The 13,368-nt window shown below is 40.2% G+C and overlaps 1 protein-coding gene across 1 annotated transcript in view; it reads left to right on the top strand.

Annotated features, from left to right (window-relative positions):
* Positions 1-13,368, top strand: part of PLD1 (phospholipase D1) — a 205,819-nt gene that overhangs the window by 72,062 nt on the left and 120,389 nt on the right. Inside the window, 6 exon segments of the mRNA XM_043998186.1 lie at positions 2,203-2,387; positions 4,984-5,112; positions 7,311-7,342; positions 7,344-7,453; positions 8,611-8,722; positions 10,684-10,749. Coding sequence (XP_043854121.1) covers positions 2,234-2,387; positions 4,984-5,112; positions 7,311-7,342; positions 7,344-7,453; positions 8,611-8,722; positions 10,684-10,749 — 603 coding nt within the window. The 5' untranslated portion in view covers positions 2,203-2,233.

The following is a 13,368-nucleotide window of genomic DNA, read 5'->3' as shown; positions in this document are numbered from 1 at the left end:
TTGTCTCCCAGAATAGACTTTAAGGTCCTTGGGGGCAGGGATTTTACACCTTAGTCTATTTACCAACCACAATGCCAGACACATAATAAGTGATTGATAAATGCTTAGTAAGTGATCAGTTTCTTAGTTTGAGGCTAATACAACAATGCATGAATATCCCATAACCTATTCAATCATTGGCTCCAACTGTTACATGTATAGATTGTTTCCAGTATTTTTATTGCTGTTGTTGTTAATACAAATAAAGAATATTTTTGTCCTATTTTTCCTTTAATTATTTTTATTATTATAATTTTAAAGAATAAAGTCCTAGCAATGGAATTATTGGTCAAATTGCCTAGTTAGTTTTGCAACATTTACTACATGTTGCCCCATTAGAGACAGGGACTTGACCTGTGATTTCGTTGCTATAGCGAAAGCCCAGATGAGGAAACCCCACCTCCCCATTCAAGTTGCATGTTATGGAGCTGTCTGGGTGACTGAGAGTTAAAGTGGTTGTCTGGGTTCCCTAAACCAGTATGTAATATAGGCAGGATTTGAACCCAGATCTTCTTTAGCCTCAAAATACCTCTCTATCCACTGAGCCACATTACCTTTCAGATACTTGCCACATTTCTCTCCAGTTTGCACCAATATAAAGTCCCATCAACAGTTGATTCAAGTTCCATTTCTAGATGACCCTGATAACATTTGCTCATTGGAGAGGAGGAGGTATTTTCATGATTTTGTGGTATAACTTGGTATCTTAAGGTATTCTGGATTTGCCTTTCTCTGATCAAGGAGAATGCGAAAATATTTTTCCATAGTTATTGACAGTTTGCATTTCCTCCTTTGATAATTGTATCTTCATGACCCTTGACCATTCTTCCAATGGGGAGTACATATATATAAACACACACACATATATAATATATTTATATATTATTCACATATATATACACATGTGTGCTCATGTATATATGTCTCCCTGTGTGCATATAGGTGCATGCACACACCTGCATATAGATATGCATGCACATAGCCACACACATATATGTACACAGCATACACAATGAGTGTACATATATGTATGTGTTTGTATGTATATGTTCCTTATAGATTCTAGATATCAGATCTTTGTCCTATAGCACTTACCTCAAAGGATTGTTTGTGATGGACAAAAATAATCTATGAAATGCACTTTGCCAATTTAAAAGTGCTATATAGATACCAGTTCTTATTACTAGTATTGTTGTTGACTGGAAAGGTTACAGTCTATCTCTTTAAATGTTCCCAGTCTGGCTCAAGGTTACTTTTCTAGGCTTCCCTCCTCTCCCCCCACCATTACTCTCCTTCACAAACCATGTTCTACTGAAACTGGGATGTTTGCTGTTCTCTGGACAGAACTTTGTATCTCACACCTGCAGACCTTTGTCTATTCCTGCAAAGGCCATTTCACTTTTCATCGGCCTCTAAGGAGCCTCAGCTTTCTTCAAGGCTCATTTCAAATCTCCCTTCTCCAGGAAATCCTCTCTAATTTTCCTAATTGTTAATATTCTTTCCTTCCTCATAATATCTTGCATTTCGATAGCTATTTACATATTGGATGACCCAGTATAGGGCAGATAGGTGGTACCATGGTGCATAGAGTGCTAGGCCTGGAGTCAGGAAGACTCATCTTCCTGAGTTCAAATCTGACCTCAGACACTTACTACCTGTGTGACCCTGGGCAAGTCACTTCACCCTTTGCCTCAGTTCCTCATCTGCAAAATGAGCAAAAGAAAGAAATGGCAAACTGCTCTAGTATTGTTGCCAAGAAAACCCCAAATGGGGTTACGAAAAGTCAGACACAACTGAAAAACAACTGAACAATAATGAAATTACCCGGTAGTCATAATAGCTCATATCTGAATAGTGCTTAAAGGTTTACACAGTGTTTGCATTTATCATATCATTCTGAATGTCAGTTCTTCAGAGATAGAGATTATTTTGTTGGCTTTTGGTTTTTCTTTTGTACACAGTAGGTACTTACTAAATGCTTATTGGATTAAATTACATAGGTTGGTTGGGGACTATGTATAGCTGCTTGTTTGTTGGTTTTTGTGGTTGTGGTTTTTAAGTTTTCAGTGCAGAGCATTTTTTTCTAGATTTAAGCTATGAGTAAAGTTTTATTCTGTCGATGTAGTGAACCATTCTTAATGAAAACCACTTCCTCGTTCTCAGCTCCTGAGTTTCGACACGATCAGAACATAAGATGTCTCTGAAGAATGAGCCCCGAGTAAACACCTCCGCGCTGCAGAAGATAGCCGACGACATGAGCAACATAATAGAAAACCTGGATACCAGGGACCTCCATTTTGATGGAGAGGAAGTGGATTTTGATTTTTCCCCTGACGATTCCAAACCTGGTAAGATGGAGATCCCTGTCCCGTCAACACCTAAAGGCTGCTAAGCTGGGGGGAAGAAACACACTTCCCGTGTGGCTGCAGGGAGTAGTAGGTGAGGTTGTAAATTATGAGGGAATCAGCAGATTAAAGGCCAGAGCCCGAGACGGTGTCCTAGGGTTTGTTTTTGACGTAAACTATGCCTTGGAACGTGACAGTGGGAGACGGGGGCTTGGGCTGGAATGGCAGGATCACAGATTTAGAACTAGAAGGGACTTCTGAATCATTGTCACGCCAGTGGTCCCGGGTCGACCCCCACCTGTTTGGATTCTCACATTCAGGGACGGCAGGGCTGGCTCAGAGTCCTTCCACAGACCATCCCAGACCCCACAGATTCCATTAGGATTTCCACTTCCCGGTGGCTGTGCCCTGGCTTTTCTAGAATCCTGGCTACGGGGTAGACATGGCCACTCAAACATATTGACATCTATCCTGCCATTCCACCCTGGGGCCTCCTTAGCTTTGCCCTCAGCCTTGCCCCTGTAGCCTAAAGAATACCAGGCTTTTCCTTCCTCCCAGAAGCTGAACTCTCCTATATGTGTTGTCTCCTCAAATAGAAATTGAGCTCATTAAAGGCAAGGACTATCTGGCTTTTCTATTTTTATTCTACTTCTTAGCATGATGTTTGGGAATTAGTGGCTCAGTAGATAGATCACCAGGCCTGGATGCAAGAAGACTCATCTTCCTGAGTTCAAATTCGGCCTCAGACACTAACTGGTGGACCCTAGGTAAATCACTTAACCTTGTTTGCCTCCGTTTCCTCATCTCGAGAAGGAAATGGCAAATCACTCCAGTATCTCTGCCAAGAAAACCCTAAATGGGGTCATGAAGAGTTAGACATGACTGAAAAGACTGAACAACAACAAAGCAGTAAATGTGTTTCCACTCCTTCTCTTTCTGACTTTTCCAACCCTCTCCTTTTACAGGGGAGGAAACACACCCAATCAAGTGACTTGTCCAAGGTAACAGCAGGGTTAGGATTAAAGCCCAGTTCCTCTGACTCAAATCCAGAATCTCATTTCTGCTGCTTATTGCCTGTGGAGTTTTTCCATTTCACTTCCTTTTTTTAATTCTGGGTAGAGAACTAATGTGGAAGTTTCCCCTCATAATGAGTATGAGCACCTTCTCTTTAAATTAGAGTCTGAGCGAGTTGCCTGGTATACCCAAAAGTTATGTGACCTGCCCAAGGTCATACCGCAAGAAGTGAAATTTGAACCCAGGACTTCTTGAGTTTGTTGCTAGTTTTCTAATCACTTTGCAAACCACAAAATTGCTGTCTCTACAGTGACCTGTTTTACTGTAGCCAAATAAGTTCACCTTTCTCAGGCTGTTTTGTCATCTTTCAAATACTGAATTTTGAGAATTCCAAAAATCCTCCCAGGATCTTAAGATATTGATGATCTTAAGAAAATATTATTATGAAATCAAGCATTTTACAGAGACAACATGATGTAATGGCTAGGGTTCTGGACTTGGAGTCAAGTCTACCTAAGCACATACTGTGTTCTAGCCACCATGCTGAGTGGTAGGGCTACAATGAAAGGCAAAAATCAGACCCTGCTTTCAAGAAGCTCACATCATAATGGGGGAAGACAACTTGTAAACAAGACATGTGAAAGATAACTTGGGAATCATCCCAGAGGGAAGGCATGGAGATTACAGAGGACTGGAAAAGTAGGATTTTAGCAGATCCTTGAAGGAAGTTAGGAAAACTGGGCCACAGAGATGAGTAGGAAGAGAGGTCTAGGCATGGAGAACCACCAGGGAAAGTGCCAACAGTCCAGAGATGGAGTGTGATTATTCAAGGAATAGCCAGGGGGCCAGGCCACCTGGAGAGAAGAAAGGTGTAAGAAGGCAGGAAAGGTAGAATGGGTCAGGGTCAGGTTTGGCTAAAAGCCAAACAATTTTCTATTTGATTCTAGAGGTGATGGGAGGGGTTATTGAATAAGAGGGGGACACCGTTAGACTTGCATTTCAGGATGATCAATGGCAGCTGAGTGGAGGATTGCCTGGAGTAGGGAGAAACTACAGGCAGGGAGACCAACAGGCAACCTGTCTCAGTAGTTCAGGTGTGTGGTGATATACAGCCAGTATCAGGGTCAAAAGATGAAAGAGGGAGTAGAAAGTGAAGAAAGAAAAAAGAACTGAATTCAAATTTCACCTAAGATGCTTTCCAGCCATATGATCCCAAGTAAGTAACCTGATTGGTGACTTCTAGGTAAGTTAATGTCTCTCAACCTCAGTGTGCTCATCTGTAAAGTGGAGCCAAGACTAGTAACGATTTTTTTTTTTTTTGGTGAGGCAATTGGGGTCAAGTGACTTGCCCAAGGTCACACAACTAGTAAGTGTCAAGTGTCTGAGGTTAGATTTGAACTCAGGTCCTCCTGAATCCAGGGCTGGTGCTCTATCCACTGCACCACCTGGCTGCCCCCCCAAGACTAGTAACTAAATGAGATGGCAGCTCCGTTGGGATCAAAGGATATAACAAATGCAAAGCCCTTTTAAAAATATAAAATGCCGACTGTTATCATGCTTATTTTAATTAATTGATTGTTTCCAGTGCGCATCCCCTTCTCTGTCATCTACCACACTCAAGGATTAAGGAGCCAAAATAACGACCTATTAACGGGGTGTCCCATCAAAGCCCAGGTCCTGGAAGTGGAGCGATTCACCTCGACAACAAGGGTCAGTACCCTCATGTAACTACACTCCTGTTTGTACATAGCCAAATCACTTACTTGCTTTTATATATCCAAGAAGATTTTTCCCAGCGGGTTGAGCAACCCTTCTGCCATGCTAGTTGAGTAGAAAGCATCATAAGTTGCTGGCCACCAAAATTCAATTGGCAGCCAGTGCCTTGACAATGAGCCTCTTGGGATTTCGCCAGGCCTCATCTGTGGCCAGGAAACACTCACATCGTGTCATCTGGTCAATGTTCAACTTCTTGCCTGCTGGGTAGGACCCCATCAGAGCTTGCCCCTTTGCTTAAGACCCCAGGGTAACCCCTTATATATTACCAAAGCACAGGGTAGGACTTGTGTTTCTCTTGGATTCTCAGGATTTCAAAGGAAAATCAATCAGGTTCACTAAAGCCTTTCTATTTTCTTCTATTACATGATTTTTCTCTTGGTCACATCTCAAATTAGGTTTGTTTCTGTAAATTCTCTGTTCTCTCTGGGTCTTGCCATTCTTGTCTCTATTTCCCATATCCTCGTTCTCCAGCCAGGATCAGTGGGTCCATTTCTGGTTTCTTGCTTTGGTCCCCTTGCTATCACCACACAGTGGGAAGAGCCCAGACCATGAAACTGCAGACCTGAATTTACCTCTTGAAAATTCTACCCATTTATCTAGTTCTGACCCCTGGGACCAAGTAGACCAAGGCTGATCCCTCTTTCACTGACAACCCTTCAGATTCTTGAAGGAGCTCATCATGTCCCTAGGAGTCTTTGTCTCTTTCCATGACAAACATGCCTAGTTCCTCCCAATGGTCTTCCTCTAGAAGATCTTAAAGCCCTTCACCATACCCATAGCCCTTCTTTGGATAATCTAAAACTAGCCAGTATCTTTTCTTAAAGCGTGGCATACTCCACTGAACACAATATTCCAGTTGTGGTATAACTGAGGCAGATTAAAGAGGAACTCTCGCCTCCGTATTCCTGGGGAGCTCTGTCTCTTCATCCAGACCACATTTTAATTATCTTTGTATGACTCCCGGCAAAGTGCTTCGCCAATAATAGGTGTTTAATGAATGGGTTTGGAATATGTATATGACAATATCCATGTGGTTTCCTGACATGTTTCCAGAGAACTTTAGTCATTAGTCACCTGTCAAAAGTGGAGCCAAGGTGATTTTTTTGCAACTCACGGGGCATCATTGGCACTACAGCCTTATGGAAAATTTCAGAGTAGGCAAGGTTTACTTTGCCTCCTTTTCTGCATTCCCACCCCCCACCCCTTCCTGGCCTCTCCTCCAGCCTACCTTCCAGGTTCCCAGTATCCTGTGATTACCCAAGGCCTTCCAGCGACGGCAGTCTACATAAACTGACCCTGTACCTAAAATCCCTATGATCCAGATTTATGCCTTCCCATCTCCCAAAAGAAAACTCTGATTTCCCCATATCTTCATTTTAGCCAATCTGATAATCTACTTAAAGTAATTCATAGCACAGTTTTCTAGGGTAACTTATTTTTTGAAAGAATTTTTCAACTTGAATCTTTCATTTATGGGCTGAGGAGGTTGAGAGGAGTTGGGGAGGTATTTTGGAACAGAAAGATGTCCATAGTACCCCTCACTGACCCTGAGACTCTGCCATCTGACTCTACCACTCCAGGCTCCTTAGGCAGCACAGTGGGAGAAAGGAAGGCCATGGAAATGCCCGCATTTCATGCTTCTATATGATTTCTGGGGGATGAGAAGGAGAGCAGAGCAGTTCCACTTTCTTGTCTGTATCTAGATTTTAAACTCCTTGATTTATCTCCCCCTTTCCCTTATCCATTGTTACCCTCAAGTGTCCTTGTGCTTGGTTGGCCAAGGACAACGGACTCAATATCTCTAGTCATATGGTTTTAGGTGACTGTGCTTTCCAAGAATGCATTGTCTAAGGAACTCAAAACCTGGGAGTCTACTAATGATGTACTCGAGGTGATGAGCATGTAAAACACTTGTGCCATTTTTAGAAAAATCACCTAACAACCATAAAAGGAGGGGACTGGGCTGATTTGACAAGAGTCTTTGAGCAACCTTTCTGAGAAATGAAAGTTCCTCCCAGCCTGAACCTGCTTCATGTCTGTGATGTGACTCTCTTATTTCCAAAATGTTACATTTAAATGGCTTATAGCTATCAGTTGCCATCCAGGATGCCAGTAACTTGTCATCTGTCACTGCAGGTACAAGTATTAATCTTTACACTATTGAATTAAACCCATGGTGAATTTACATGGCAAGTAAAAAGGAAATTCAAGCATTTTCAAGAATTTCATAGAGAGCTACTGAAGTACAAAGCCTTTATTCGAATCCCAATTCCCCACCAAAAGGTAAATGTTTCATCTATTTCAGAATAAATTTTCAAGAAATGATGTGTATGGGGAAAAAAACTTCCAAATGCTACTTAAAGGTTGTGTGATCTTGGGCAAGTCACTTGACCTCAATCACCCTTCTGGGTTCTCATCTGTCAAATGAACTTGCTGAATTCAATGGCTTTCTGATAAACCTTTCTGCCCTAGATCTAATATTAGGTATGGCCAAAACGCTGCTTACTAGCTGTGTGACATTGGGCAAATCCTTCACTTCTCTGTACCTCAGTTTTCTTATTTGTAAAATAAGGGGCTTTCTATTCAATTAGTTCCTTAAGGTTGTTTTTTTCTAGTAGACCAATGTCCTCTGACCCCTTTTACCCTTAAAATTTGTAGTTCCATTTGAACTATACATTGGTCCACTGGGGGCAAAACCTGGAGAACTAACTTCCTAAAAATGAGTCAGCTTGTAAAAACATTTTACTTTTGTTTAGTTGTTTCGTCATGTCTTTGTGATCCCATGGACCATAGCATGACAGTACTGTCTGGGGGGTTTCTTGGCAAAGATACTGGAGTGGTTTGCAATTTCCTTCTCCAGTGGATTAAGGCAAACAAAGGTTAAGTGATTTACCAGGGTCACACAGCTAGTAAGTGTCTCCGGAGGGATTTGAACAGTGTTTTACTATATGAACTGACAAATGTGTGTTTCTTGTGAGTGTTGTGTACATATTTGTGTTAAAATTTATTGATTTTTTACCTTATTTCCTGATAGACCTTAGAAATATAAGGATAAATAGATATAGACATATTTCTGATGATGATGACGACGACGACGACGACGATTTTTTGGTGGGGGCAATGAGGGTTAAGTGACTGCCCAGGGTCACACACAGCTAATAAGTTTCAAGTGCCTGAAGCAGATTTGAACTCAGTCCTCCTGAATCTAGGACCGGTGCTTTATCCACTGTACCACCTAGCTGTCCCCAGTATAGACATATTTCTGGAGATGTATACATTTCTCTTTTTCATTTCATTTGTTGTAATTATATATATTGTTTTCCTGGTTCTACTGACTTGTCTCAGAGCTAGCTCTTTCTTCTTCTCATGTTTCCTTGTATTGCTCATATCCCTTGCTTGTTCTAGCCCAATAAAATGCCTTTTCTGCATGTATTCTAAGGCACACATTTCGAAGACAAAATGTTAAAGGAGAAGAACCAAGAGCAATGCCAAGCTTACCTCGGACATCAGAAAATATGGTCAGAGAGGAGCAATTCTCCAGTAGAAGAGTAAGTCCTTCGCCTTTCCTGTCTCATCTCTTTTGTTACCAATTAAAACAAGTAAAACTCATTCTGAGTTGAGGATTGAAACCTTCAGTGGGTCCTTTGAAATCAGTTTAGAATATAGTTTCCATATAGTCAATATTTAGGCAGAGAGTGGCAATGTGCCATATTGGATAAGGAACTGGCCTCAGAGTCATGAGGACTTGGGTCCCAGTCCTAGCTCTAAGGCAGGTCACTGACTGTCCTAGTTAATTGTCTAAGACTAGATTGTGGAGCAGCTGCAGATCCATGTTAGGAGAGGGAGTTTCTTTACTTGGATTTCCCTGTGCATAAAAACCATAGGTCCATTTATATATATATATATATGTATATGTATATGTATGTATGCATGTATATGTATACGTGTATATGTGTATACATATATATACGTGTGTGTGTATGTATAAGTATATGTATATGTATGTATGTACATATATTGATTTGGTAGATAGAGCTTAGAATCCAGAATACTGGATTCAAATACTGCTCCTGACACTGAGGACTTGTGTAAATCACTTACTTGACCTCTCTGAAATTCCAGCAACTCTCTGGAATTTACACACCAAATTATAGGTAAGATTGAAGGAAGTTGAGGATATGTAAACGCCATTGTCAAAGGGTAGAATATTATACAGGAAAATAATGGAACAGAAATCTCTGAGAGAAATCTCTGCCTTTCCCTACTTTCACAAAGGTCTACTGCTTGAGTTAGAACTTCAGCAGTAGAGAATTCACAAGTTAATGTCAGTTCTCAAAAACCAGTGAAAATTCTAACTCATAAAAATTGAGGATTCAGAAACCCCTCAAATATGGGGGGAAATCATAAGGAATTTTTACATTTTAAATCACACTTTTTGTGTTCTTTGGGGGAGGAGTTTGTTTGGCCAACTATGTAGTTCTGATTCTTTGAAGCTTTAGAACTTCTTTAGTAGAGTGTAAGTTCGTTGAGAGCAGAGATTATTTCAGTTTGGTCTTTGTATTTTCAGCACCTAGTACAGTTCCTGAGACATGGTAGGCACTTAAAAAAGGCTTTAATGAATGGAATGGACTCTCTAAAGTCTCTTTCAGCTCTAATGTCTCTGGTTCCATTTTGTCATGTGCGAGTATGGTTGGAAACGCTGGTTCTATGGTCAGAACATTCCCCAATGGCAGGAGTGAATGATGCTAGATTTGGGAGCTGGTTTAATTTCGTAGATAGATTTGCTCTCCAATTCTTTCTGGCCCTGAGGCCAGCTCTCTGTCCACTCTGCCACACTGTCTCTGACCCACACAGCGTGACACTGGACAAGTTCTTGGTCTCTAGTCAACTCTCAAGGACATTATTAATTGCAGAGAATGTGCCCATCTGTGTTTGCTCATCTGAAGTTCCCAGTAGTTAAATCAGGTCCACATGCATTTATTAAGCACTTACTATGTGACAGGTACTGCATTAAATGTAAGGATACAAATACAACACAAAGACAATCTCTGCCCGAAGCACCTTACATTCTAATGGGGAAAACCAATATTCATATAGAATGAAATCATGGGTCCAATCCTTTTCCCTATTTGTTCTCCAAGCTGTGTATGGTTGAATCCAATCAAAATCTCCAAGAATTCATGGAATACCTACTATGAGCCAGCTGTTGCTATAGATGTTGAGAAGGAGAGAAGGGTTATTGTTACCCCCCCCCCAAAAAAAAAGAATGATAAAATCCTTACCCTCAAGGTTATTATAATCTAGTTGGGACCCAGAAAGTGGATTGGTGGAGAGAGTTAAATAGTAATTAAACATTTAAATAACCCTGCATGAGAACAATAGAAGATTGTTGCCAAATGAAATGCATAGGACAGTAACTGTCCACTGAGGTTAGAATCACTTTTTTATGGCTTTCCATTTTCCCATATATTTGCACATTGTAACTGAAGTCTTAATATTTGCATTTCAGAAACAACTGGAAGATTACTTGACAAAGCTATTAAAAATGCCCATGTATAGAAACTATCATGCCACAGTGAGTATCATGCAGCAATTTGACTTTGGAAATATCTTTTGTTGGAAAATAGAGAATCTGATTTGTGATAGTCTCAGGTCTATGAAAACAAAATCTCCCTTATTGCATTGTTTATTAACTCACATGTTTTTATTCACTTATGTATTGTGCCTTTAGTTCAAAATAGATGAAAATTGAATTGGAAATTGGTCTGACATGAAAGATATCCAAATGATGGTGACAGAATACTATTGCAATGGATACATGTTCTCACAGATGTTGGTATTCCTTCCAACAGTGCAAACTGTGATTTCTACATGCCTTCCTACCCCTTTGTAACTCTGGGCTATATCTTCCCAAATGTCTCCATGGGAACATGAGCCCAATGTGCTGGAGGCTTTACCCTAGGTCTTTTGAGGTGACATGGGTGCTGGTGCCACCTATTATCTCTTGCTCTACAGCATGACTTGCCCACTTCCATTTCCAGACATGGATCTCATTGATAACTTATTCAAATAATTATTCATCCTGAACCTCCCCAGTTCCCATATGACCAGTTGGCTTCTTTTGGATACTGAGGCAAATATATAGCTTTTGTTTTGTTTTTCTATATGTACAACTTATTAAAGTTCCTATATGGCCTCTAAGGTGAATTGATTTGGTTTCAAGTATTAGTTGCCTTTTGCTTTGACATCATAGTAATTTCTATGTGTTCTTACTATCCTCACACATCCCTCCCCCACTTCCCCAACAATGAGCCTTCCTTTTTAATAAAGGGGGAGGGGGCAGAGGAAGAACATTTAAGTAAAAAAATCAAACCACACATCATCTGTATTTGTAACATACCATATTCCTGAGTCCCCCACTTAGCCAACAAAATCAGGGAGGTTCAGATGTGGATTTTTTTTCAGTGATTTTAAAAGCTACGGAGAAAACTCAATCACTTGGCAGCAACGGCAATATTATCCTCAGACAACATAAATTTAAGTTCAATTCAGCAATTCAACTTAGCTTTATTCAACTAAGCAATCAGCAAGCATTCATTGAGGAAACTTGATAAGTTGACTTTAAAATGCAAACGTTATCCTATTCATATAGAATGAATATATGAATAGGATAGGATTTTCCCAGATCCTATTGTTGTACTCAAATTATAGTTTTCTTAGTCAGTCAACAAACATTTATTAAGCACCTTCTATGTGTGCTAAGCACTGGGGATAGAAAGGCAAAAACCAAAAACATCCCCTGCTTTCCAGGAGCACCTCTGAACCAGACAATAAATTATTAGTTGAAGCACTGACCTAAAATGACATTAATGTGATTATATGGAGTTTCACAGAAGCACAGATTCAAATAATGTTTTGAGTAAGGAACAAACTTAGAAGTGATCTACTCTCACTACCTCCATTTGTAAGGGTGGCTATCACAGCCCAAAGGGGATGAATAGCTTGACTGAGGTAGCAGAGTAGGGATTACAATGCAGAACTCCTGACTCCTAATCCATGGTGTTTTCTACTATTTCATGGAGAAGACTTGGGTTGAAATAATGACTCTGCAATTCCCTTCCCCCATGTGACTTTAGACAGATTATTTTTTGTCATCTTATAGGTCTGCTACCACCTCTTACCTCTTTTAATCTCCCTCACCCAACCCCTTATTAGCTCTATTGAATTTACTTTGTCTATATTTATATTTGTTTGGGATTTACTCATCTGTATAGATATTGTTTCCCACTAGGAGAATGTAAGCTCCCTGTGGAGAAGACTTTAAATTTTTCTTGTATGCCCAATACTTATTACAGTGCCTGGCACATAGTAGTCATTTAACATGATTCTTGTTTAATTGGATTTAATAAAAAGGAGCTTGATTGTTCTCATCTGTAAAATGGGGATTATGATATTTGGACTACCTTCCTGACAACAACAGTTGTGATCAAACTTTAAGAAGACCATATAAATATGAAACATTATTAATATCATTGTTATACTTATGTCAGTGAATAGAAGTTCTCCAGATCCTGGGTGGCAGAAAGACTCACATACATTTTCCTGGTCACCTTTTTCAATTCAAAACAGAAGAATTGGCAGGCAGTTTTCTATTATTGAGAGAAACTATTTGAATAGAAAGGGACCTCAAAAAACATTGGGTTGTCCTGGAATTTATAGTGGCCCCACTAGGCGTTAATTGTTTTCTATCACTCACTTCTCAAATGTTGAGGTAACTACCCAGCTCTTTGCCAGATTTGCTGCAACCAGAGATCCCTCACAGTGGATTCTTTCCAACGTCCGAGAATTGTTCTTCCCTCAGTTTACTGAAAATCTTTCAACGTTAGTTGATGAAATTCTATTAAATTTTAGAAACATTTATTTATTGTTTCCTAAATCCATGGCCACATGCCAGACTCTGGGAATACAGAGACAAAAAAATGAAACAGTCCCTGCCCTCAATGAGTTACTCTTCCCCAGTTGGAGAAGGACAACCAAAAATTAAACAGTACATCCTTCTTCACTCACTCCCTCCACATCCTCCAGGCCACTAATATCCCTGGAGTCTCTGCTCTTTCCTCTGGAATACAACAAACTGACCATGGCCAGTGACCAATTGACCAGTTATAAACACAATATAACTATTTTTTTCTCA

Source organism: Dromiciops gliroides, chromosome 3 (assembly GCF_019393635.1).
Source record: "Dromiciops gliroides isolate mDroGli1 chromosome 3, mDroGli1.pri, whole genome shotgun sequence".
In the NCBI taxonomy this organism is placed as follows: Eukaryota; Metazoa; Chordata; class Mammalia; order Microbiotheria; family Microbiotheriidae; genus Dromiciops; species Dromiciops gliroides.
The sequence above is the reverse complement of the archived record's forward strand: the minus strand, read 5'-3'. Positions and strand labels throughout refer to the sequence as shown.